Source organism: Saccopteryx leptura, chromosome 9 (assembly GCF_036850995.1).
Source record: "Saccopteryx leptura isolate mSacLep1 chromosome 9, mSacLep1_pri_phased_curated, whole genome shotgun sequence".
Taxonomy (NCBI): domain Eukaryota; kingdom Metazoa; phylum Chordata; class Mammalia; order Chiroptera; family Emballonuridae; genus Saccopteryx; species Saccopteryx leptura.
Window position 1 is genome coordinate 35,433,171 of NC_089511.1, and position 27,950 is coordinate 35,461,120.

General features: G+C 47.0%; 1 protein-coding gene across 4 annotated transcripts; it reads right to left on the bottom strand.

Moving 5' to 3' along the window:
* Positions 1 to 760: 760 nt before the first annotated feature.
* MTHFSD (methenyltetrahydrofolate synthetase domain containing) lies at positions 761 to 27,854 on the bottom strand. 4 transcript variants are annotated; one of them, XM_066348188.1, is made up of 8 exons: positions 27,786 to 27,854; positions 24,224 to 24,327; positions 22,359 to 22,472; positions 19,014 to 19,127; positions 16,132 to 16,222; positions 12,859 to 12,971; positions 12,477 to 12,602; positions 761 to 8,167 (listed from the first exon to the last, which is right to left on the bottom strand). In XM_066348188.1, exons 1-8 carry the CDS (start codon positions 27,823 to 27,825, stop codon positions 7,670 to 7,672), a joined length of 1,200 nt encoding a protein of 399 aa, XP_066204285.1. In that variant the 5' UTR covers positions 27,826 to 27,854; the 3' UTR covers positions 761 to 7,669. The 4 variants fall into 4 exon arrangements, with proteins under 4 accessions (XP_066204285.1, XP_066204286.1, XP_066204287.1 ...); XM_066348189.1 differs by lacking the exon at positions 22,359 to 22,472 and adding an exon at positions 22,505 to 22,618; XM_066348190.1 differs by lacking the exon at positions 27,786 to 27,854 and adding an exon at positions 27,543 to 27,777.
* Positions 27,855 to 27,950: the final 96 nt, after the last annotated feature.

Below are 27,950 nucleotides of genomic sequence, written 5' to 3' on the forward strand. Positions count from 1 at the left end.
TGCTTTAGCTGAAGAGTTTTGTTTACTTTCCCTAAAGTTTCATACTTTTCATCTCTATCCCCTTTGCACTGGTTTCAGGAAGAATCAAGTGGCTTAATCTTCCAGCTAATCTGTGACTACTTAAGTTTAGGTCATGGTGTTTTTAATTTCTAAGAATTGCTTTCTTTCCATATCCATTTATTCTCTCTTTAATGGGTATGATGGTCTCCTTCTGATTCCTGAATTGACATGCCCACCAGGGTTAGATACTGTTTCAAGATGCTGCTTTTCCTCGGTGATTGGAGATTCCTTATTGTCTACTTGCATCTGCAGATGGGGCCCTGGCGTGCAGTGCTGGTGCAACTCCTCTCTCCAGGCAGGAATCCTAACGGGATAGTTATACATGCAAACGTCGGTTACAGAAGTCTGTGTTCTGATAATGCCTTCTGCAGCAGAGAGCAGCCCCTCCATGTCCTGAATGTTGGTGTGGTGTTACTTTCCATGTATCAGCTGCAGCGTGCCACTGTCTTTTCTCTGGTTCTCTTTCCTTCTTGCTAACATTTTTCTCTTCTCCACACCACAGCTAATATAAATGAATGCAGTGGTATCACAATACTAGACTTCAAAATATACTACCTACAGAGCCATGACAATCAAAACAGCATGGTATTGGCAGAAAAACAGACATACAACCCAATGAAACAGAATCGAGAGCCCAGAAATAAAACCACATATATACGGACAAATAATCTTTTGACAAAGAAGCCAAAAACACACAATGGAAAAAAGAAAGCTTCTTCAATAAATGGTGCTGATGCCTTGGCTGGATAGCTCAGTTGGTTAGACTCTAGAGCAGGGGTCTCAAACTCAACTCAGCATGTGGGCCGCAGAGCAAGATCACAGCCATTGGGCGGGCCGCACTAGGTCTACAAAAGGCAACTGTTACGCAACACTTTTCTCACTGCAGTTGAAAACAAAAAAAAATCAGTACAACAAGCACAATCGTACATGCAGTTTACTCAGTGTCACAAAACGACCAGAAACTGTAGTTCGCATCACAACTGCTGTTAACTAAGCTAATATCTAGCTAGGATGCTAGAGAAATGAAAAATACAAGTAGGCCCCTAGGCTTACTTAATTTTATCCAAAATATTCTGAACTTCGTGGATTAGTCTATGGGCCGCACAAAATTGTTCGGCGGACCGCATGCGGCCCACGGGCCGCGAGTTTGAGACCCCTGCTTTAGAGCATTGTCCTGAAGCACAGAGACTGTCAGTTCAACCCCTGGTCAGGGCACATACAGGAAGACATGTTCTTGTGTCTTTCCCACTCTTTCCCTTCCCCCTCTAAACACTAAAAAAATAAAAATAATAAATAAATGGCACTGAGAAAATTGGAAAGCCATATGCAAAAGAACGAAATTTGACAACACCCTGTCCCCCTCAAAAAGGTTAATTCAAAATGGATCAAAGACCTAAACATAAGATCTGAAACAATAAATTACCTAGAAGAAAACATAGGTATTAAACTCATGGACCTTGGCTGTAGAGAACAATTTATGAATTTGACCCCAAAGGCAAGGGAAGTAAAAGCAAAAATAAATGAATGGGACTATATCAAACTAAAAGGCTTCTGTACAGCAAAAGAAACCAACAACAAAACAAAAGGACAGCCAACCAAATAGGAGATAATATATTTACAAACCACATCCCTGATAAGGGGTTAATATCCAAACTATATAAAGAACTCACAGAACTCAGCAACTCACAAGCAAACAATCCAATTAAAAAATGGGGAGAGGACATGAACAGACACTTCTCCTAAGAAGACACACAAATGACCAACAGGTATATAAAAAGACGATCATCTTCACTAGCTATTAGAGAAATGCACATCAAAACTACAATGAGATACCGCCTCACACCTGTTAGATCGGCTGTTATCAACAAGATAGGTAATAAGTGTTGGAGAGGCTGTGGAGAAAAACCAGCCCTCATTTACTGCTGGTGGGAATGTAAACTGGTACAACACCCAAAGAACTTAAAAACACTGGTATGTAAAGACACATGCAAAGAACACATGTTCATCGCATTATTCACAATGGCCAAGACATGGAAACAACCAAAGTATCCTTAGATCAAGGACTGCATAAAGAAGATGTGGTGCATATATATAATGGAATACTACTCAGTCATAAGAAATGATGACATATTGCCATTTACAGCAACATGGATGGATCTTGAGAACATTATACTGAGTGAAATAAATAAATCAGAAAAAGCTAAGAACTATACTATAGTGTTTCACACACAGGTAAGATATAAAATGAGACTCATTGATGTAGATAAAAGTGAAGTGGTTACCAGGGAAAGGTGATTAGGGAGAGAGGGGTAGGGGGAAGGGAGAAAAGAGGGACAAGTATATGGTGACCGACAATGATTTGACTTTGGATGATGGCCACACAACGCAATCAACAGTTCAAATGCTATAGAGATGTTTACCTGAAACCTACGTACTGTTATTGTCACCCCATTAAATTTAATATTCTAAATAAAATTCAAATAAATAAATGTCAGTGTTAAAATTACTTTTTTTTAAAAAAGTGTTTTTACCTATCCTGCTCAAATCTTCATTTCTGCCTACTTTCAGCAAGCTCTCTTTTAAGTAGAATAATCTACCCCACAGGGCTTTTTAGAGCTCAGGATTTCCTGTGTTCTTCAAGATCAGAGCAGAAAAGGTAAAACACTGACACATTATTCATAGAAAAATAAAAACTGTTTTTCTCAAATTTTTTAGTAGTACAGACAATGCCTGAAATTTACTTGTTTTCTGGAGTAAATCTTTTTCATAAATGCTCTTCCTTCATATCTCATGTGTCAGATCTTCTTACTTTGATAGTCTTTGAAAGGCCCTGTATTGATCTGTTTTTTCTTTATCCAACTGTATTCAGATTGTGTATTTCCTAGAAACTGACCAAGTGGGTTCTCCTTACGTGCTTTCTCACGTGTGTGCTGTCACCAACTTTCTCTCGGATCTCAACAGAAGGAACTGTGTCCAGTGTCCAGTTCAATGATGGAGTCATCTGAGGGCTGGGAGGAGGCTGGAGGACAGGGTTTATCAGGCAGGGGGGCAAAGGTGATACATGCCTTCTTGTTTTGGGTAAACATAGCCAGGGGTCCCTCTGGATCAGAGATGGCTGCTTCTTATCTTCATAAACATGCTCTCCAGCAAGCTCAGGCTGAAGTCACTCCTGAACACTTCCACTGGGTCTCAGCACGTGTAACTTTTATCACCTGGGAAATGGCCGTCACCACCATCACTAATACCCTGAAGGCCTGGGGCCTGCTGCTGCCTCAGACTCTTGCATTCAATGCAAGGGCATGAGACAGGACCTCTGGCTCAGTCCTGAGTTCTGCCCCACTCAGATCGGCTCTCTCTTCTCTGAGAGGCAAGCAATGGGGTCTCTAGGCAGCTGGGCCAGATGGCTCTCCAAAAAGAGTGCTCAATCACAAGCATTTGCTACCTGCAGACCACGCATTTTTGATGCATTATTTCATCTACCTTCACAAATCTTGGGGGTGCTATTACTACGGCTATTTGTAGCCGAGCGAATGGGGTCTGGAGTAAGTAACCGCCGTGGCAGTGCACCAAACACTGACGGAACTAATGCTCCCACCAAATCTGTTTTTCTGAAGCTCCCAATGCTAATCCTAGCTGTTTTAAAACTGCCCAGAAGACAGACTGAAAATAAAGGGTGATGTCAATCAAGACTGCTTAAATGGCGAGGTGATGGGTGATGCCCCTTTACAGTTCTGACACTCCAATATTTCTACAATGGCTATATTTACTTTTATAAGCAGAAAACAATCTAAATGAGTGACCAATGAAGCTCAAAAGAAACAATGTCAGAATGGGTCAGGCCTTGGAAGTCAATGTGTTCGACCCCTTTGTTCTAAAGATGAGCAAGCTAAAACCTGGACAAGCCACACAGTTTGCCCACAGCACAGGAGCTGTGCGCAGGGAGCACACGGAACCCGTGCTCCAGGCTCCCCAAGCCCAGCGCTCATCATGAGTGTCTGGAAGCCGCGCAGCTGCAGATTTGGCACGAGTCACGAGTCACACTGATTGGCAAAGCACACCAGCATTTAGGAAAATACAGGATGGGACCCACAAATCAACTCAGCTCCACCTGAAAGACTCTTTCTCAGCACCTTGGCAGGTGGTCATTTCCCATCATTTTACCTTATTATCGTTATGTACGTTATACAATTATGATCCTGACATGTTGTACTGCAGAGTCCTGGGAACTACAAGCTGGGTCACTGAGCACTTGTCCTGCAATCTGCGTGCTCTTCCTGGCAGCTGAGAAAGCCCATCTAAGGCCTGGCCGGGGTGGACGAAACAAGAGACAAGTACAGGCTGTTACATTTGCAGCACTCATATTTTAAGCACATGGTCTTTAGTTTTTCTTATCCTAATCTTCCACAAATATAAAAATGATCAACTCATTCAGATTATCTATGTATCAATAAATTTGGACTATTCTGGCTACAAGTGACAGAAACCCAAGTGACCGGGCTTAACGAAGAGGGATCACTGCTGACAAGTATAACTTGGAGGTCTAGGCAGGCTGGCGTCCAGCACAACTGGACGTGGCTTCAGGTGGTATGACCAGCATCTAGTTCCTCTCTCTCTCTCTCTCTCGGCCTGGCTGGATCCATTCACACATCACGTTTTTCCTGAGTTGCTATGTATCTGCCAGGAGTTGTTCTCGCAGCTGGGGTACCACGGGGAGTGAGAAGGACAGGCAGAGACACATTTCCTGTTCTCCTGGAGTGCTAGTCCAGTGGTGGCAAATCAACAAAAGCTAAGCCAGGACATGCCAAATACAGGCGGGATTGTGGGATAAATAAAACAACACAAAGAAACTAAGAGAAACAGGGATGAGTTAAGATGATCAGGTTGCTACTCTAGACAGGGTGACGGTCAGAGGCGACCTCTGACATCCTACTGAATGCCCAGTGACAAAAATAAACCAGCAGTGTAGACAAAGGCAGACAGTTCAGGCCAAGAGAGAGGAAGCCCAGCAGTCTAAGGCAATGAATTTCCTGGTGCATTTTAAGATATTTCTCCACCCTCATTTTATTCATAACTACTTGTTAAGAGTCAGCATTTAATGAATAAATCCTAAGGACAGTGAAAATGAATAAAGAGAAACTTCATTGAAAGTACAGTCTGGAGGCTGGAGGAGAGATCTCTCATCCGTGTCACTCAAGGCACACTACGGACCCCAACAGTAAGCGACCCAGCCTGCACCTCTGACAGGCCTGGTCACTTACTGCCTCTGCAGGGAGGCCCCAGCCTACATCTCTGACAGGCCTGGTCACTTACTGCCTCTGCAGGGAGGACCCAGCCTGCACCTCTGACAGGCCTGGTCACTTACTGCCTCTGCAGGGAGGACCCAGCCTATATCTCTGACAGGCCTGGTCACTTACTGCCTCTGCAGGGAGGACCCAGCCTGCACCTCTGACAGGCCTGGTCACTTACTGCCTCTGCAGGGAGGACCCAGCCTACATCTCTGACAGGCCTGGTCACTTACTGCCTCTGCAGGGAGGCCCCAGCCTACACCTCTGACAGGCCTGGTCACTTACTGCCTCTGCAGGGAGGCCCCAGCCTACATCTCTGACAGGCCTGGTCACTTACTGCCTCTGCAGGGAGGCCCCAGCCTGCACCTCTGACAGGCCTGGTCACTTACTGCCTCTGCAGGGAGGACCCAGCCTATATCTCTGACAGGCCTGGTCACTTACTGCCTCTGCAGGGAGGCCCCAGCCTGCACCTCTGACAGGCCTGGTCACTTACTGCCTCTGCAGGGAGGACCCAGCCTATATCTCTGAAAGGCCTGGTCACTTACTGCCTCTGCAGGGAGGACCCAGCCTACATCTCTGACAGACCTGGTCACTTACTGCCTCTGCAGGGAGGCCCCAGCCTACACCTCTGACAGGCCTGGTCACTTACTGCCTCTGCAGGGAGGCCCCAGCCTACATCTCTGACAGGCCTGGTCACTTACTGCCTCTGCAGGGAGGACCCAGCCTACACCTCTGACAGGCCTGGTCACTTACTGCCTCTGCAGGGAGGCCCCAGCCTGCACCTCTGACAGGCCTGGTCACTTACTGCCTCTGCAGGGAGGACCCAGCCTATATCTCTGACAGGCCTGGTCACTTACTGCCTCTGCAGGGAGGACCCAGCCTGCACCTGTGACAGGTCTGGTCACTTACTGCCTCTGCAGGGAGGACGAGGTTCCTCCAGGCCCAGGAACAGCTCACAATGGGGGGCTGCCATAACTGAGCCAATGAAAAGTCGGTACATTTCAAACTTTATTTCCTCCAGTGGACCCTTTGTTTACAAGGGTCCTCCCAAGCCCATAAAAGAACATTCCTCTCCTTTGTTTCTCAAGATTTCTACATGGCTTTCCATTAGACCGCATGTCCCAAAATGCAGTTCTTTGCTGTTCCTGAGTACACTCCTGTTGTTGGGAGAAATAGCTATTTGTTTCAGGTCAACTTTTCTTCCAGAAGCATATACAGAATTTTCATTGTAAAACCAGTCAGAAAATGATTTTTCCAAGGGAGACTGAGTACCTTGAGAGCATTTTCTTGAAAGTTCAGGCAAGGCCTGGGCTCTTAAAGCATAATAATGTACTTAAAATATACTCCGTAAGACCCTCTGGTGAAAAAGTAAAATTTCCAATGCATGTACATTTGAAAAAATAAAATCTCCACTTAAATGCTTATTTTGACTTTATGCCCAGGATCAACTGCAAAAGCACTTCTGTTCAGAAAGCAGAGTTCAGCCAAAATCCAGCTTGTTTTTTAGGAACAAGGAACTGGGGGAACAAACTCGGAAAGCATAAGGCAGTGGGCAAATGTGTGTAAGAGCATTTGCAGGGCTGCCTGTGGTAGAGGCCTGGTGACTCACTTTCCAGAGCCGGCATCTCCTGTGAGACAGCACTTCCTGCTGTGGCCGAGAGAGGGGAGCACAGTCCAGAGGGAGAAGAAAGGCCAGACCGGCAGGGAGGGGCGGGGGAGGCCACTCCACTGAGGGCCCAGGTTGGATCACCTCTCCACTTCCGACTCTAGGACTGAGTGGAGACAAGTGGTTTGTGCCCAGGAGACTGAGGACTTGGCCCCTGAGACTTGAATATAGCTCTCCCTCCCGGGAGTGCCAGGCCAAGGAGCCGGGGGCACGAGCGTGTTTCCTGGTTTGCCCCCCGAGCTCCTGCACTTGGCCCCGGCCAGGGTCTCTCCTGGCAGGGTCCTCTGTCCATCGCCTCTCAGTCCCCACTGCCCTCAAATCCAGATGCAGACTCTCCTAAATCACTGTTATTCCCACTTGTTTATTGCCACTTGGTTCCCTAAATTGTCTCAACTGCTGTCCCTACAGAGAAAAACCAGCATGGCTGTAACATCCGACAGGCTAGGGGCCGGGATGAAAATGAACTAAATGCATCCAGTTTTCAGCCTCCTAAATGGAGCAAGCGTTGACTGGTTAATTTCCCCTCCTCATCAGATCTCCCGGTGGAACTGCAGGCTGGGACTTCCTAGAAAGGTCGGAACTTGGTCAAAGCAGCTCCTGTAGCAAGAGCTCTGCCGCATCCTGCTATGTGGCCTCTGACGGTCCTCATTATTAGAAGTCATATGGTCGGGTCATGGTCAGGGTGCGGCTTTCCAGCAAGGCTGCTCACAGGGTCGCTGACCCTCTGCTGCCTGGCCAGCACCACACTCAGTGTGTTGGCGCCCAGGTGCAAGCCCTGCAGGCAGGAGAGGGCCCGCCGGGCGGAGGCTGGGTCCTGGTAGTGGAGGCAGGCCCCGTGCTGGGGGCCCCGCCAGGTGAGCCGCAGGGGTGCTGCGCCGCGCTCCCTGAGGGCGCTCTTCAGCTCACTCACCCGGGTGGCCTGCGGGAGGTTCCCCACGTACACAGTGCTGGAAGGCACATCCTGCACCTGCAGGGAACAGGACTCCGGCTCGGGTGGGCCCCAGGCTCTCCTCACAGCGCTGCGGGCAGCTGTGTGCTGGCTGCGGCCCTCTCCAGGGTGCTGGTCACCCTGGAGGGTGACACGTTTCCCGGCCTGCTTCTCTCGGTAGTGAAGACTTCTGAGTATTGGGATTTTCTCCATCATCTCACGGCTGATCTGAAAAAGGAAAGCAGTTCCAGCTATTCTCAGGGTGTCCAAAAGGGACCGCACCTCGGTCACGAAGGAGGAGAAATGAAAATCTCACAGCAGCTCTGCCACACATGCTCTCGGCAGCAGTCTGTCCATACGTGCTAAGCCACGTGGGCCAATGAGTTAGATGCAAATGGTCCCACCTGGCCCTCTGTGATGTGGGTCCCCCACTGTCTTAATCAGTAGCTTTGATCCCCACAGCTTAAGACATGCCATGGCAGCTAGCCAGAACGAGCAGCTTTCTGATCTTCCTAGAGGCCCAGAAAGCAGAGCACCAGAAGCCGCCCCCACAGAGGGGCAGCGGCTAAGGTCACTAGTATGAGGGCTGCAGGGTCACAAATGGCAACTGCCCTGGCAACTCCCTGAAATAACTTGTTTTTTTTTGCCTCCGTACCTGTCCCGTCCCCCGATCTACACCGTAGTGTAGGATGAGATCTTTAATGGACCACAGGGAACTCATCCTCCTCCTCTCCACCCCCCCCACTGCAGACACACTTCTCTGAGAAATGTGTCACTGAAAACATGGAAACAAGGACAATCTGAAATAAAACACAACCTTTAATATCAGTTCTAGCAATGAGTCTAAAGTAACAAATACTACACAAAATATTAGGTCTCAGTAAAAAGGATTTCTACACAAAGGACATCTTGGCTTTTGACCTAATCAAGCAACAGATATCTCCTGAAACCTGCAACAAAGAAGGCAGTGGGTGTGCCAGTAACGAAGGCTCAGCCGGGGAGCCCATCTGAGCGGGCTGGGGCTGCCTCTATCTGGCCTGCAGTGTGGAGACTATGGGCGCTGTCCTGGCAGCGCAGCGACACTGGGCTGTGCACGGGGCAGGCTGAGCCTGGACAACTAAGGCTGGGGCAGAACTGGTCTCATAGTAACAGAGGAATCAGGAGGCAGAAAAGAAACAGAAAAACACTCGAAAGTCCCTTTTGGTAATCCTAATTCTTTAATGATGCTTTCTGTCTTTATTTTGGGGATGAAGCTTCTAAATGATCCCTTACAAAGAGGCAAGCAATGGTCTAGACACGGGCTTCCCCCAGATGTGGGCATGTCGGAGTCCAGAGTGGCCCACGGGGAAACAGGTGCAATTTTTCTACAAAAATAAGTAGTTTGATTAGCACCAACATTCTCATCATGTTCAGAATCATATGTAACTTAGAGCACTGGTTCTTATCCTTGGCAGGCTGTCAGGGACCTTTGAGAGAAGTTGGGGTTCCCTCCCTAGGATCCCCTAGAATTCTATGTACAATTTCCTGATGTCTGTTCATGGATTTCCAAACCACAAGAAGTGCACAGGCTCCAGGTTAAAAAGCAGTGAATTAGACTAAGATTTAAAGAAACGGAAATACCTAAGAATAGTCAAGCCCCTTCCTGTGAACTTACTGAGTACCTGGCTCTCTCTCTCAGTGCTCAGAACAGTCTCCTCCACTTCAGCAAAGCCTTTTCTGTGGGTTAGAGCCCTCTCCACCCTTTGCAACCAGACATCCCCCTGCTCCCTGGCTTGGCCATGTCAGAACCCCTGCAGGTGGTGCATGTCCACTCTGGTCTTCAAAGCGGCACGCAGACTCTCAGCTGCCATGGAATGACTGACTGTGCCTGCAGACTCGCGCCTTCTCGTGCCGCCCATTGTTCAGACACAGAGGAAAACACGGGGCATGTTTTCCTCTACAACATGGAGCTACTCTTTTCTAAACAAAGGGAATTTCTTCACCCGTGTGTCTTCTGCAATTCTTCTGAACTGATTCATTGAGAGGTGATTAAACCTTTGGGACCCAAGAGGCTCTGGGTCCCAAAAATCCCCAAAGATGATCTAAGTCCAGCCAACCTAACTCATTCTCATGCCCTGCTCTACCTTCTTAGGGTTCATATTCTTTAAACTGGTCATAATTAGATTCTTAAGTTACTAGATCTGGTAGAAAGGATGACCAAATTAAAAGCTGCAATTACAATCAGAGGAAAAGTCTGACTGCACTGATATGGAAGAACTCCGAGCGGCAGCAGTGGGAACCCGCAGGACTCAGCTCCCAGGGAACACCGCACTTCCGCTGGTGCCCACCCCAGAAGTGCGTAACTCCCGTGGGTTTCTGCCCAGCGGAACCACAGAGCTCCCTCAGGGAGAAGTAAGTGTTCTCAGGAAGCCTGACCCACGGGGCAAGGCTCTGCACTCAGGCAGCAGGAATGCATTTTAAAACATGTCGTGTGAAGCAAAAATACATCCTTCTGCACTCATCACAGGGCTGGCACACGATCCAGCTGCAATCAGCTGAGGAAAATGAACATGGTTTGACCACACATTACAAACCAGCTGGAAGTCCACACCGCCACACTGGCATATGCAAAGGGAGCTTTAGATGCCGAAATGCACAAATGCGGGCTTTTCCATAAAATTGCTGTTTCAAGAGCAATACGTGTTTTGGATAAATGAAATGACAAAACACATGCCAATGTATTCTTCACACTCCCCGCAAGTTCTAAATGGAAAAATCTCCCCAGCTATGAAGCGGCTTTTGCCAGCTGCTTGGCATTTCTGTATCCTTTGCAGAACGGCGTGGGCTGACTGCTGCCCCACAGCCGACAGAAAGGCCTCCGAGAGCCAAGAGGCCGGGAGTGGCATCACACCCGGGGCAGGTCCACGGCAGTCTGCTGTTTTTCCTGGCTGGCAATTAGGAACATTTGTCACATTCTGTCAAATTGCCATGTGACGTGAAAGATTTTGCTTGTTAATCAAACATAAAAAAAATATTTCCACCCTTATGCAACTAAAAAAATAGTATAAAGTAAATTTGATTTTATTTTCTGTGCTACCATCACGCTTCATTGAAGCGTATAGCTATTACTCACTTATACAGATTCTTTAATGATTAAATTAAAAAACCTGTCCTCTACTAATACATGTTAAGTCCAATATAAATCAGAACTCTGACCTGGAAGGCACCTGTAGCAAATCCAAAAAAGAAGAGACTCGGGTTCTAATCCTGCCTCGACCACAGTTGACGGTTCTGGGTAAGCCACTTCCTGTCTGGCTCTCGCTTGCCCTGGCCAGAGCTAAGGAGTTGGGGTGAGCGAGCTTTAAAATCCCTCATTCTACAATGCCAGGGCTCATCTGAGGAGCTGCTGGCGAAGATAAACAAACACCAGCAGTGTTTCTAAGGTGAAATACAATTCACCGGAATGATTAGTTCTCTTGCAGGAGACTAAAGCTCACTCATTGATGAAAATGCTTTGAGGTCCTTCCAAAAGCCCAAGGTGAAAACGTTCCAGAGTAAGCCTGCTCAGAAGAGCATGAAGCCAGAAAAATGTGCTGTCACCACAGGTGTCACTCATTCCTGAAAGCATCCACTAGCTTTCCAATTACAGCATCTCTGAAGTATAATGCTACAAACCAGTTGGCAAATAAAATTCAAGGCATTCGCCCTCCTAGTGCATTTGGTCATTTCTGCCATCTATAGCTACTTTAGGTATCTTCTAGAACAGGGGTCCCCAAACTTTTTACACAGGGGGCCAGTTCACTGTCCCTCAGACCGTTGGAGGGCCGGACTATAAAAAAAAAACTATGAACAAATCCCTATGCACACTGCACATATCTTATTTTAAAGTAAAAAAACAAAATGGGAACAAATACAATATTTAAAATAAAGAACAAGTAAATTTAAATCAACAAACTGACCAGTTTTTCAATGGGAACTATGGGTCTGCTTTTGGCTAATGAGATGGTCAATGTCCGGGTCCATATTTGTCACTGCTAGCCGTAACAAGTGATATGATGCACTTCTGGAGCTGTGACGCATGCGTGTGTCCCGCGTCATCCGAAATAGTACTGCATGTGAGTGACGACTCGCTTTGCGGCACCGCCACATACAGTACTCACATACAGTGAGAGGATGCATCCTGTGCTCCTCTCACTGACCACCAATGAAAGAGGTGCCCCTTCCGGAAGTGCGTCAGGGGCCGGATAAATTGCCTCAGGGGGCCGCATGTGGCCCGCAGGCTGTAGTTTGGGGACCCCTGTTCTGGAAGGTCATGAACCTGGCCGGTTATCAGAATCCCACAGGTCTGCACAGTAGATTCTTAGGTCCATACCTGGAGATAGTGATTCCAGAGCTGAATTACTTAAAAGCTCACAGTAACTCTGACTGTGCAGCCCCTAGGCCTGGGGACAGCTGCCATGCTAGATGGAGAGCACAGTAAAAGAGGAGGAGCTTCTAAGCTACGGCCCAAAGCTGGCACGGGAGCTGTGGAGGCCCGCGATAGCACGGGATGACCCACCTTAGACCACACGATTCCTGTCGGCTTTGGGCGCTCACACCCCGTAGCGATGACTCTCGTCGGAGTGAGAATATAGTCCACTGTGAGGTCATGATCCTCGAGGAGCGCTTCAGGTATGTCGATGACCTGGTCAAACAGAAGTGGGTGAAGGAGCTGACGGGGACACAGTTCCAGTCGTGCTCACTGCACTGCCCAGTGGATGTACGATGCTCCCCCAGACCCACTGGGGGTAAGGCTTAGCTGCTGCACCGCTGAACCAGTCCAGCCCCAGCCCCAGCCCCAGCCCCCGCTGTCTCTTTCCCTCCCCACCCTTCTCTCTCTTTCCCCCCTCCTCACTCTCTCAGAGCAGCATGGAGAGGCTCTGCTTGGCCAGAGGAGGCACCTGGCAGTCGTGGACGATGGTGACCACTGGCGTCCCCTGGCTGACTGCTCCCATCGACACCATCATGGCATATTCAAGATCAGCATAACCTTCTCCCTTCCCAATTCTCCAGCCTAAGAGACAACACAGAGAACCATTATCTCTGTAGGGTCTGTGGAATCGTTCAGCAGTCAAGTTTTCATTATGTCACAATGAAAGGAGATAGTTGGACCCCCTATCCCTGGCCTTCCACAGAAACTTCCATAGTAACCCCACAAACTGCCCACTGAAAATGGACTCACACTGAATACGTATGGCGGTTCACACACGAGGTGAACTTCAAACCTTGTTAACAGGCTTCAAAAGGAAACCGACCTTACATTTATGTGAGCTATTTGTTAGCAAAACTACATTTAAAAATCATGAAAAAATATAGTTTTTAAAAAGACTAAAAACAATGTTGTACTAATGGCAAAATAGCTTTCATCTCTTTCCTTGAAGGAAAAATAAAAACTCTAAAATCAGGGATATGTGATTTAAGATAACATAGCCTTACCTTGTAAAAAGCACTGAATAGCTACCCAATTCAAACTTACAGTTCTTGAAGGGGCATAGTTTAAGCAGTACTAATATTACAAATTTTTTTTGCAAATTCGTAAATTGCAGCACAACGAAGGGATTATTATGGATTATTATCTGAAGCCAAGCAGGAGGAAAGAATTCAGCAGGACAGTATACACTAAAATGCCCTTTCGCTCCTGCCCTGGCTGGATAGCTCAGTTGGTTAGAGCATGGTCCCGATATGCGAAGGTTGTTGGTTCGAGCCCCAGTCAGGCGCGTACAGAAACAGATCAATGTTTCTCTCTCTCTAAATTCAAAAAGTCAATTAAAAAAATAAAAATAAAAAATAAATAAAATGCCTTCTGGCTCTCCAGATGAACCTCTCCATTCCTCTCGGTCGGAAGCCTGAGACAGTACAGAAATTTTGACTTCCATTTAACATCAGCATCAGCACCGAGAGTTTAATCATCATCGCTTGTGCATTTTTCTAAGGGTCAGATCCAATCACGCTACTTGTATAATTAAAAGCCTTCAACTGTGCATGCAAAGAAATCAGAGAAAGACAATTTAACAGAAAAATAGTGAAGGACAGGAACAGTCTACAGAAAGAGACAGGCAGATGAACAGCACACATATGAGAAATGCTCGATTTCACTTGTAACTAAATGCAAATCAAAAGGCAAATGAAAAATACCGAGGTCCGACATCAACTGGACGATTCCAGTCATTAACAAGGAGGGGGAGAGGCAGGGCATACAGTGCTGGGGATGTGTGGTGGGCACCCTTTGTGGTGGGTACTGTGGCAACGTCCATCAGGATTTAAAATCCACCCTTGGGTTTGTCAATTCCTCTCCCATGACAGTCCCCAAAGGCCCATGTAGGCCATATGACAACACCTCATTCTAGTGCTATCCATAAGGGAAAAAGCAAACCAAGCCCTGGAGATAATTAAATGTCCCTCAGCTAGGGCTATCTGACAGAAACCCGTCGGTGCTGACGGGCAGACACCTTGGAGACCCATCATCAGCACAGCACAGCACAGGGTGCTGAAAGTGCTGCAGTCCCTCCTGGGAAGCCGGACACAGCATGAACACAGCCCACACAGAACACACGCAATGCCTGCGTATCACAGCGTGTGGCATTTATGCATATTGACTCAAGGAACAGCCAGCGGTGGGACTTGGGAAAAGGAAGAAGGAAAGTGTGGAGGTGATGCTTTCTGTGCCATTCAAACTTTCCAGACATAGGCATGGTGGTTTTGTTGTTTTACATGTGGTTATCTGGATGACGAGCTTTACAAAACATCGCTTTCTTCTTCATATACCCTGAGCTAGAAAACAAAACTCCTGATAATCTTTTGAAAGACAAAGTCTTTGCTAATTCCCCATTGCCAGAACAGCAGAGCCCAAATCCGGTCACCTGGCCTCAAGGCTTCGGGAAAGCGGCCCCAACCAGCAAAGGGCCCTGCTATGTAAACACTTCTCCTCCCTTTCCTGCTCCACCTGCCCTGACAACAACTGGTGTGCACGAGCTACCCTATGTCACTTCTGAGATGATGCCCTGCCCACGGCTCACAGGTCCTTCCTCTGACCTCACTGACGCCCGTCCTAACTTCCATTTCTAACACTGAGCACATCGTTCCGCAGTCCAGCTACTGTCCGCGCCCCCCACTCACTGTGGGCCCACGGCGGAGACAGCCCTGCTGGCCTGGAGCCTGGCCCAGGGAGGCACGCAGGAAATGTGCATTTATGTGCACCTGTCCCCAATGTTACAGATACCCTTTTAATTATACAAGTAGCGTGATTGGATCTGACCCTTAGTACCTGTAACTGTGCACAGGAAAGCGAAGAGTAAAGCACTACAACATCTCATGCAGAGCTGGGAGAAGACAGTAAATTTAAAGTAAAGATATTAAAGGTCAGCATTTAAAGACATCAAGCTCAATGACTGACTTAGAACATCTCTCACTATTCACTGAGAACCTCTTCCAAAGAACGTGACTTGGCCAATTAATTTTCACAGAGAGAGCTTCGGAGATGAGCGTCTTGGGACAGTATCACTTTTTATCTTAGAAGGAGGAGAGGAAAGAACGCTTTCCTAGTGGAGGCTCCCAATCACACCGTGTACACACAGGTCTGAGACGGGCTGATCCCACCTGGAACCTCTGATCCCACCAAGAGCATCAGGCCGGCCCAGGGCAGAGCAGGCAGAGGGGAAGAGGAACCTCAGGAGCCACCAGCGCCTAAGCCCTGCGGGCGGCTTGGTGGAGCACAGACCCAGCTGTTCACCTGCCTGCATGGCAGAGCACCAGGCCTCGTGGGCAGGCGGCTGCTGCTTCATAACAAAAACAAGGTGTAGAACTTAATGTGTTTCTATTTGCTGGAGGCTCTCCAACACCAACGATTTAATGACACACTGCAAATAACTTCAGCTCCAGTTCCAGTTAACTTAAGAACAGAGGGAAATCTTTCACCACCTGAAGGAGATGACCTCACTTTATTTTCCCTGGTGAGAGGAGTGAAAATACTGTGAAGGTGTTGAGTGGGGCCAGGAGAGGGAGGGCCAGAGTAAATTCTTCAGCACGAACGGCAGATGTACTGGTGCTGGAAGCCAGGCACGCGTCCAGAAAGCTGAATTACCCACGTCAGTGTCTAGAAGATGGACACAGAGCTGGTGGAACAGCGAGTGGCAGGGTAAGTGGTCGCAGCTGTGAGTTCCCACTTTTAATCTTACCTTTTTCAGAAACGGCAACGGACCCCACCACAACTAAGTCCACAAGGACCCTGGCATCCAAGCCCACGGGAACGCTGTAGTTCCTCACGCCCTGCGGACAGAGACACGAACCTGAACACTTCCCGGCAGCAGGCAGCGGTCCCACCCCCTAATTCACAGGGGAGGAGCAGTCCGAGTCGAATCACCTCCTCTGACAGGCTTCTCCATGCACAGCCCAACAACAAACACATGGCACTGCGGAACTGGCATTTCAGGACAACCATTTTAGGGTAGTTTCTCACAATGTCTTCACTGACAGCACAAATGGACAGGATATTAATATCATAATAATTAAATTATTTTCCCATGACACAGAAGAGCACAGTGGTCAGAACACAGGCTCAGGAGTCATGCAGAACGGGGTCCAAATCCCTCTCTGCCCTGTGTCTTCAGCAGGAGGAAGCTCTCTGAGCTTCAGTTTCTTCATCTTCACGACAGATGCACCCCCGCAGGAGGTGTCAGACTGATGTTAGAACGGAGTGGTGTCACGAGGCGAAGCATTTGGCACAGAAGACACAGTCAGTACATGTGTGTGCCATGTTTGAAACGCTGCAGGCCATGATCTCCATGTATAGCCTACTCACTTATGAAATATTACCTATTTAACCAAAATGCACCCAAAGTACAGCCATGGGTACTAACTGATGGAGGCTTATATTTAATGAATAGGGAAGCTGCTATGGTCCTGCATCTGATAAATATAAAAGGCTGCAGGTAAATCTAGGAAACCTGGTATCGACAATGTACAGAGCAGAAGCTGGCAGAAGCGAATCACTGGGTAGAGTATTGGTTTCTGTCTACAAGTGTAGACAAGTCACTTAGAGGATCTGCAAATGGGATTAGTTTGGGGGACTCCTCACAGCAAACCAGTCCATGGCCCAAGGTGTTCCTACTGCAGGAAAGCCTGTCTTTTCTTGACCTCATGGTGGCCATGGAGGCAGGCAGCTCATGCCCACAGCCCTGTCCCACCTGTTTTAACGGGCTCAGTGTCTGGCAGCCTTGGGGAGCAGACACCATGTGGGGTTTTCTGTGTGGTAACTCTGTCTGCCACGCTTCCTCTTTCCTCGCTCGGTCAGCCCCACCTGGTAAGTCCACCCAGACTGGACACAAGCAACCGGGAACCTCCTGATTCTCCATAGTCATGTTCAAATCAACAAAAAGAGTCACTAATGGGCAGAAGGACTTACCATGTGATTAACACGCTTTTCTGCCTGCCTGCAGGAATGGTTCCTGGGACACTGCTATGTCAGATTAAATACAAAGAAACGATGACAGACACAGGTGATTGGGGCATGGCAGTGGCAGGGGGCTGAGGTGGTGAGGAACAAATCCAGAGACTTATTTGCCAAAAAATACGGCTCTGTCAGAGTCTCCTAAAGTAGACATGCACTGTGGCAGTGTTTCTGACACTAAATATATAATCGCACTAAAATTTGTACCTGCATGTAGATGTGGCTGTCAGTATCTCCCTCCATTCTGCCATTTTCCCTAAGCCATAAAGTAAATGAAAACCTTTTTGAGGTTCATGACTCTGGAGCTCTGATTTGGATCCAGTATCTCATGTTATAAAAAAATTTAAAAAGCCCAAACTCTGCTGTTCAACCCTTAGCAAAGTTTGGCCATGAGGACTGGTCTGGCTTTCTCCCGGGCCTGGCTACAGTTTCAGGAGAGCATGTGTGGGCCCAGCTGGGGCCCATCCCTCACAGGGAACCCCTGGCCAGGAGAGCAGCGAGCACCTTTCAGAGGCGAGAGATGCCGTCACGAGTGACAGACTGTAATACTGCACCGAAGCTATGTCTGACCTGGGTCTTGATCCCAGGAAAAGACTGCTGCTACTGTTATGAACCTATGACCTATAACTGATCACATGTCCCGTCGGCTCACCGTGGGCTCGGCTCTGTGGCCCACGCTGCCAGCGGCAGAGGACCTCAGGGTCTGCATTTCTGAGCAGTGGCCAGACCACGGCTTTTATTCTTCAGCCCTTACTTCCCCTTTTCTCCTTTTCCACACAAATTTTATTATTTTATCTTATAGGTATTATTGTAAGCCACATCAAAGTCTATTTTGGGGATAAAATAGGTTTTCAATAAATAACAATAAAGCATTCAATTTTTATACATTAGATTTAAGTGGAAAATCCCTTTAAAAAGGAGTATCATGGTGCCCTATTTTTTATTCCAGTAGATTAAGAATCAAATGACCTGGGTCTACTCTAGGAGTCTGGAAACCCACCAAATTTTATTTCTTTATCTGTAAACTAAAGACACATTCCATTACACTGCATCCTAATGTAATAGTTACTTTTGCTTTACTATATTTGGAGGCATTCAAGAAAATCTAATATATTGTAAATATATATATTCTTATACATGATTCATATCTCTCTCTATATATACACACACACATATATATGCACATATAAGCAATTCTTAATTTAGAACTGGTGAAACAATTTCCACTGGACATGCTTTGGAAATTCTGTGTCTTCAACTGTTCTGGTCACATTTGATAAAACACTATTAACAAAGCCACAGATTAACTCTAGAGGGCGCCAGAGCACCAGGTAACTTGTTTTCCTTTTTCTTTTTTAACAGAATTTGTAATTTGCCAGCTTGCTGCAAAATAGAAACCAAGTTACAAAAATGGAATCTATGTATTCATAGTTTTTCTGCTTGGCTCCCTTAATGACAGGATTGCTGAATACTTTAACATCCCTGTTCATTTGACTTGGTTAAAAATAAATTTCAAACTCTGTGGTACATTTTATGCTATTCTAGCTCACCAGAAGCTGCGGCTGAGAGAACAGCTCTTTCCTTGACCAGTGACTCGCCTCCTGCACTTACCTGAGAGGTGGCGCATTTTCTCAGGATGTCTTTAGTTGCCCCAGGGGGTGGTGTGATCCTGTTAAATAACCCTGTTCTCAGTCGTGGTGTTGGAACCAACAATGTTTTTTTGCTCTTTTAAAAAAAGGACAAGCAAAAGTTACAAAATGAAATAGAAACTTTCTTTGTATGTTTTTAGTATTTCAGGAATGGAAGAAAGTTAGTATTATCTGCAAGTTTTTGATGTGTGCCAAAAAAACTGCTTGTTTGCAAACAAGTAAATAATGAGTCAGGGTCAATTTTATTTAGAGCCAGTACTTAGGATAAAAGGCAGGACATTCCTTACACTTCCTGATTCTACTTTACTCGCCAATGAAAACTGTTATAGGTGAAAAAAATGACAACACAAACCTGTTCTTATAAAACTTCCCACCATAACTTTCCTGTTTCACCTGTTCTCAGCACTAAGTACTATACAGTTACCATTTTAATTTTAAACTGGTTGCTATAGCTACATTAAACATGTTATTCCATCAAGTATTTATATATAGTTTGCTGTTCAATGAATCACAACCTAAGAGGGCAACACTCGATATAATCAATATTTTACATTAATCTGTGTCAAAAACCCTTTTCTTATGGTTAGTTCTCAGATTGTGAGTACCAGAGGGCACAGGGCTTCCCAATGGGGGCCCAGGCAGCAGCCACAGAACCCCTGGGCCTTGGTAGAAAGATCAGAAGCTCCTGGGCAGGCCCAGCAATCTGCTTTAACAAACACACCAGGTCAGTCAGGAGAACCACTGCCCAAGGCCATCTCCGCAGATTAGGCAGGGTTTGGCCAGAGGGCAATCATAAAATTTATAAAATTGTTTGTGTAAAAAATGGTACATTCTATTAGTTTTTGTGCAGGAGATGACAGCCTGATAAAAAAAAACCTATAAAATTGCAGTGTGGCTTACTGAGATAAAGGTTTTTCAACCACAAAAGAAGAGTATCTAACATATGTAATGACCATATACTATCTTCCTTTTGAGTGTTATATTTTGGTTCATTTGATTTGCAGTCACCCAATGATTCTGGTAGACTGTAGACCAATTCCAGTTACTCCCTCTTTTTTCTAGAAGCTGCTCACCCTGGAGCTCAGGGGCTCTCAACCCTAGTTGTACATTAGCATCACCTGTGGAGCTCTAAGACTTACCAAGGTCCCGACCCACTTAGAGATTCTAAATCAGAACCTGACATCACCAATACCTTTGAGGGTCCTAATGGGTAGCTAGCGTTGCAAATGCAGCCAAGGCCAGTGGTTCTCAAGCACCATTGGGTATTTACTAAAAACAGACTCCAGAAACCAACTCATGGCCTGGGGCTGAGCTGAGAGGCTGTGCATGCCCAAGCACAAGGCTCTGTGTTCCCTGGCATGGTCTGTGACTGTGTGCAGCACCATCCTCGCCTGCACTCAGGCTGGCCTGGGAAATTTGCACTTTTATCTGCCTCTTAGGTGACCCTTAACCCAATCAAATTTCAAGAAACCACTGGTGAGCCTGCAGCCCTAGAGCATAGGGACCACCGGTGTCATTGTGTGGTTTTTACCTGTGTCCAGCACAGAGCCTGAAATTCAGCTTGGCTATTTATTTCCCCTAAATAAATAAAGTGACAGTCAGGACTCAGCTGTTCTATCCTGTCACCTGGCTACAGCCCTCTCACAGGTTGTCCTGGCTAAGTCTGAAAGCTCCAACACACATTCAAGGCCTTTGGTTTTGTGCTGAGGGGCTAACAGGAAAGAACACCCTAAGCCTCACACATGCTGGCTCTGGTCACACGGTGGGACAGAATCCCAGCTCCACCATTCCTGATGTGCACCTTAACCAAGGCACTCGACCTCTCTGTGTCTGATTTCTTCAATGTCATACGGGAATAGAGGACACTCCTACAGCGTTGTCAGTAGGGTTAAATACAAGAAGATAAAAATATGCCTCACGGCCCTGGCCAGTTGGCTCAGCGGTGGAGCATCGGCCCGGTGTGTGGAAGTCCCGGGTTTAATTCCTGGTCAGGGCACACAGGAGAAGCGCCATCTGCTTATCCACCCTTCCCCCTCTCATTTCTATCTCTCTCTTCCCCTCCCACAGCCAAGGCTCCATGGGAGCAAAGTTGGCCCGGGCACTGAGGATGGCTCCATGGCCTCCACCTCAGGCACTAGAATGGCTCTGGTTGCAGCAGGGCAACGCCCCAGATGGGCCGAGCATCGCCCCCTGGAAGCATGCCGCATAGATCCCAGTCGGGCACATGTGGGAGTCTGTCTGCCTCCCACTTCTCACTTTGGAAAAATACAAAAGAAAAATGTGCCTCACGCATAACTGCTCACTGTGGGCCCTTCACTGTTGTTGCTGCTGCTGTTATTACCTCAAGTTCATTAAAGTGATTTATTGACCAGGAAAATAAGGCTGGCAAGAAAGAATGCTTCCCGAAGATCCCAAACCAGAGGCCGCTCTTGGGGCTGAACTCCAAACAGAAGACAGAAGGATTTCCTACACAAGACCCTTGAAAGAACCCAAACAGGATCCCTACAGCACTTGTCGTTGTCTGTGAAATCACTTTCTGGTATTCATTTCTCCAGCATAGCTGAGGCTTCTCAGGAGTGCGGGGGGAACCGAGTCACCACACAGGGTGTGGCAGCATACGGCCGAACTCCAAAGATCCTGCACGGCAACACTCAGCACCATACTCACATTATCAGCAGTAATTTGTTTCAGCAAACATTACATTACACAACATTAGGGGCGATTTGAATTTATTGCTTTTATAGTTTTGTTTGTACTTAATTTATATGCTTATTTTTATTTTATTGTTGCATAAGAGCTATGAGCACTAAAATTTATAATTTTATTTTTATACTTACTGAATTCTAATAAATTAATTTAAAGCAGCCCTGGAGAAATTTTTCTTGAAAGCAATCCTATATAGTTAAGAAAGACTGTTCTAACTTATATATTTTGAGGATTCACATATCAGATTCCTTACTCAGGCATTATCAAGTTTCAAAGAACTGTAACACTACAAGTGTAGTAAAAGGAAATACACATATTATAATCTTTCCCTTCTGCTGAAGAATTGAGAATGCCTCAGTGTCATCATTTTGAATGCCCTTTTACCTTTGAATTCAGAAACATTCAGGACTTCTGATTGTCTGACTGTTAAACAGGTTAAAGACTTCTGGACTGTTCCTGGAAAAAACCACCCCAGGGCACATTCTGTGTGGGAGGGAGTCAGAATCATCCTTCTAAACCCAGGACTGCACGCATTTACTAGCCACCTGGAGATGGCCTTCCTGTCAGTGGCCAGGGCACCAGCGCAAGGAAATGGCATTACCTGCAGTGCCAATAGCCGAACACCTTCCAGCGGCTTATCGGGGTCCACCTTCACTTCTTGCGTTCTGGCAAAAACTTCCAGATCTTTGATGTTTTGGCAAGCCAGATAAGAGCCCTAGTTAGGTAAACAGACAGATTTGCACTTACGTCAAGGACGAAGAAGCGAGCATTTTTCTGGGGTGCATCAGGGTTGACTTTAATGGTTCTGGCCACTTTGAACGCCGGCAAGCGCGGGAAGTGCTCAGCGGCACAAGACGCACCCTGTTGTTAAATGCAATCGTACATTACTTAGAGTATAACTGCAGCCTGAGCAGTGGGCTCCAGCATCCCACCCAGACAGGCAGAAACACTAATTGTGAAATAAGATCTAAGATCACCCAAAGAAACATCTAAGAAAGCAGTCAGGCCCTAGCTGGTTGGCTCAGTGGTAGAGCGTCGGCCTGGCGTGCAGGAGTCCCGGGTTTGATTCCCAGCCAGGACACACAGGAGAAGTGCCCATCTGCTTCTCCACCCCTCCCCCTCTCCTTCCTCTTTGTCTCTCTCTTCCCCTCCCACAGCCAAGGCTCCACTGGAGCAAAGTTAGCCCGGGCGCTGAGGATGGCTCTGTGGCCTCTGCCTCAGGCGCTAGAGTGGCTCTGGTTGCAACAGAGCAAAGCCCTGGATGGGCGGAGCATCACCCCCTGGTGGGCGTGCCGGGTGGATCCCGGTCGGGTGCATGCGGGAGTCTGTCTGACTGCCTCCCCATTTCCAACATCAGAAAAATACAAAAAAAAAGAGAAAGCAGTCAGGGTTGAAAGGGGCCAAGAAAGCTAGCCTAGCCCCAACTTATTACTGAAGTAAAACATACATCCCAAAAGGGTACAAATCATGCCTAAGCTTAATGAATGTTCACAAAATGAACACACCTGCGCAACCACCACCTAAATCAAAACGGCATATAAATCAACATTATAGCACCAACCCAGAACCCCCCTCCCTCTCCTAGTTGATTTCCTTTTTCAACATTATTGCTGATTCTGTGCATCTTCATCTCTTCAGGTACATTTCTCTCTTCTAGTGACAAGCACTAAAACAAAACAAAGTAGCAACAAAAACCATCCAAAAAGAACATTTTTTTCACAAGGTCAGGATGGCGTTGGAACGAGCTCAGCTGAGGACCACAGAAAGGCTGGAGCTTGCTTCTTGGAAGCCAGGGTGGGGAGAGAGGTCCAGCCGAAGTGGGGGGAGGGGTGACGGCAAGCAAACAGGCATGTCCTTCAGGCCTGACAGAGCAATCAGTGTATTTCCAAAAAGCTCTTTTGTTTTGTCTTGGAAAACAGGTATCAGAGATCATGAGCTGTGTATATTGCCTCTTTTAAACAAACCGTTTCCTAGTAATACTATCATAAAGAGACAGTTTTGATTGTCTTCTGTTCTGAACAGCTGGGAAACAGAAGCCCAGCATCATCAGGGACTGGTGAGGCCTTCCTCTTTCCAAAGGGTGCTAGAAGGGGGCTCCGGTCTCAGAGGGCATCCCCCTTACTGTCCTTAGGGAGCCAAGTTTGAGGAACAGCACCACAAAAACATGCTTCCAGCCAGGATAAACATTTCACTCTGCTTCAAATGGTAAACAGTAGACTGACAAGACACAACCAATTGACCCACCCTGCACAGAAAGGCATGAGGCTGAATGTGAAGGTTAAATATCAGTAACATAAGGGACATCTTGAAGCTAAAACATTCTAGCCTGGTGTTTTGGATTTTACACCACCATTCTGTTCGTGGAATTTGAATCCGCCATGAAACAGGATGATAACTGCATTACTAATATTACTCATTTAGGAATATCTTGTTTCTCTTTTGAATGCCCCAGGGATGCTTCAGTACCTTGAAGTTAGGAATCCTGTGATGGACAGGGCGGGGAAAGTCAGCTAAATTTCGCGCTTCCATGTAGTCCCAGATCTGCTCGCGGATGTCCTGTTTGGAAACACCTATCACGACAAGGGTGTGACTGATTAACAGCAGAAAGGAGCTGCACAGTGCATGCTTCCCAGGTCCTATTGTATGCCTGCTCCAGCGGTACCATGCACTCTCCCAGGCCAGACCAGGATCTAGGGCTTCTGATCGCTACATCACAAAATTAGGGTTAGTGGTACATTCTCTACTCACAACAAATCACTAAAGTCCAAAAGTAGAGTAAATACAATATAACCCAAATGCTTAATCCAGTTCTACTAATGTGCAGCAGAACGACATGCAACCCAAACCATGTAACCCAGCATTCCTAGAGGTGCAAGTTCTGCTCAGTCATGCACTGCCATTCAACTCGGTCTTATTTAGTCTTGAAATCACTACGATTAGTTTCCTCTTGCTGTAAATCCAGTAAGCTTGCCTTAACCTGAAGTGATTTGTAAACCAGTTATTATTTGGGATTACCAACTTAAACCCCTTTATTAGTATGGGAATCTTTTCTTCTACATCCAAGTTTGGAAATGCAATTTTAGACAACAAACATACTTTGATCGGGACAATCCTAATAAAATCTGCATTAACTATGTGCCCCTATTAGAATGAAGAAATAGAAAAAGGTTCCAGTTCATTGGGGGTGTGTGTGTGTGTGTGTGTGAAAAACCCCAGCACTTTCAATATAGACACATTTTAAAATATTCACTGATTTTTTTTTTGTTGGTCCAAAAGGATAACCTTGAACAGAAGTTTGTTTCAAATCACTTTGATATCTCCTACTTGGTTTATTTTCATAACTTATTATATGCCCAGCATGTTGTAAATTATAAAGCAAAGAATTTCTTATGTGGCGATCTCATTTACTGGCATACCCTTTCTACAAACCTGAAGCAGATTCAGTGCCCAAGTGTAACTTCCAACGAAGAGGAATGCAACGTATCTACTCTACATCACCAGAAAGTCTCCACAGGGACATAAGAACATCGTGCGTTGGGAACGTCTACCTGTGACACTGGTGACAAAAAGCTAACATCTCTTTTTCAGAGAATGTAGACGGTGCTCACCATAACAAAACAAAGCCAGGCTGCAAACCTGAGGTTCTACACAGAGTGGGTGGCTGGGACACGTCTCGTCACTCAGGCAGGAAGGGCAGGTTTAACCTCTCCAGTCCTCAGTCTCCCTTAAATGAGTGGAGGCTGCTCAAAAGTGACACAAGGGAACAGCAGCCACACAGCCACAGAAAGCTGGGAGTCACCTAGCTGGGCGGTGGGATGGGGTGGGCAGCCGAGTACTCATATAAACATTTCTGAATTACGTGGCTTTGAATTGTTCAAATAAATTATTTTTTAGCAGCTTTCTTTGTGTGTAACTGGAATTTAAAACCATACAAACGGATCTAAAAGGAAAAGCCTCTCTCCTCTCTCTCTGCACTTGGTTTCACTTCATATCTTGGTTAGTCCATATGGCATACAAAAAGCACCCTCACATTTTTTTGCAATTGCATAGTATTCCACTATATGAACAGGTCAAAATTTACTCAAGCAGTCCTTTACTGATGGGCAGTAAAAAGGTGGTTTCCAATCTTTTGTTACTGATATATGTTTTACATTCCTCCACCCATTTTACGTCAATCTGTTAACCCTGTGTGTAGTTCTAACGTGTAAGGGCCACAGCTCAAGTTTCCTTTGCTTATGCCCTCAGGCCCAGTGGGAGTGGGCCAGGAGGGAGCTCCACGGGGAGACTCATGCATCTACGTGCCTGTGGTTTGTTCATGGAGCAGCAGGCATATGTGGCCCTTCCCAGCCAAACCCCAGGGCCTCTAGGAGCACACTCCTAACATCACTGGTGCCTCTTAATCCTAGCTATATTTCTGAACCACTCCAGAAATAAAAAATGCAGACTTGGTTATGCTTAGGGAACACACATTTCTAAAGATGCAGGCCGAAATTATACTGCTGTCAGCCTGGGTAGGGCTACGTAGGCAGCTTCCAGCACTCAACTGTTTTTTTTCCTGTTGGGAGCTCTGCACCCCTGGTCTCTGCTGGAGTGTCTACTCAGCTCCGTGGCCCTCTGGCAAACCCTCTCTTCAAGGCCCAGCTTTGGAACCACCTCCAGGAAGTCTATCCTCCATTCTGCCCCACAGTTCCGGGAATCGCTCTGTTGTAGGGTATTGAATGAGTGGCAAAACCCCACTGGCTACTTCAACCTCATCTTCCATCACTCCTCACTTCTAATTTAAAAAGTGGCTCAACCACTGGTGCTCCCCGGCCCCACACACCTGCCCACTTCTTTCAGGTCTTGGCACTTACTCTCCCCTCCTCCCAGGTCCAGCCCCTCTGCTCCTTTCAGTACTAGCTGAGCCACCACCTCTCCAAGAAAGCATTCTCTGAGTGCTCAATCCCAGACAGATGTCCTTCCTTTAAGAACCCAGAACACCCTCAACTTTTTTTTTTTCCAAAAAGAAACAATTACATTGACACAACTATCATAAAGCTTTTACATTATCACTTTCACTAACAACCCAGAGGTCCTACAATATCCTCAACACTGTGCAGGATACTGTGTGGGAACACAAGAAATGTAGAAAGCGGGGCCTTTGCTCTGGAGAATCAATTAATCACAAACATGTGAGCGACTCCCATTTAGAAAGCAATGAGCTAATTGGGAAGGGAGGGAGAGAATGAAAGGGCATATCCTTGCCCTTGGAAAGTTATGAAAACATAGGAAATGATTAGGATAATAAAAGGCGACATATATTAATGTGTGAAATGCCTGAACCCTGTTCTGTAGTTGTGGTCAGGTCAGCTTGGGTTTCACCCTTCCTTCTACCCATAGCTCAGAGTTCAGTGCTGGCACTTGGCAGGCATCTCCAAAGGTCTTTTTTTTCTCATCCCACTGCATTAAATGCAACCATTTGCTGTGTAGTTTACATGCTGCGCCAGAAAGTGTCGTAAGAGCAGGAGTGACTGGCGCACAGGGAATCCTGCAACTTAGTCGCCCAAGCCCAGGGGCTCTGGGGCGAGTATCCCCAGTGCCTGGTACATCCGAGGCATCAGAAAGCATTTAAGAGGACCGTGATTAAGTGCCCCAGCGTTTCGGTTAAACTGGTGTCCAGTCCTGACCCTGGCAGCAGCCGTGAGCCTCAGTTTCCCGTTCTGTAAAGTGGAAATGCTATGGGATGGCAAATCCCACGGGAATAGTTGTTATGATTGGTACGGAGACAACGGACACCACCACCTACCTACACAGCAAGTAGCCTCCTTCCTCTGGTCTCATTATCTTGGTATCACGGCGCGGGGTTGACCCCCTACAACATCCCTCCGCGTCCCCCGCCATTTTTCCCAGCTAGTCCCTTCGTGTCCCACTCTCTTTTCTCCAGCGGTCCTTCTGCTCTATCCCTTGAGGTCCCTCCGCGCCCCCGCCTGCCCTCAGTACTTCCTCCACAGCCCCCGCAGCCCCGACCATCTCTCCTGCGGACCCTCACCCGCCCTAGACTCGATAGCGACGAGATCACCTCGCGACATCTCCCCGGGCGGGGTCGGCACAGAGTGACGTCACCCGCATGCGCTCTCTCCGCGCCTGCGCACTGGCAGCGAAGGGGGAGGGTGGTGTCGCCGTGGAGGCCTGGTGGGAGTGGGCTTAGGAAGGA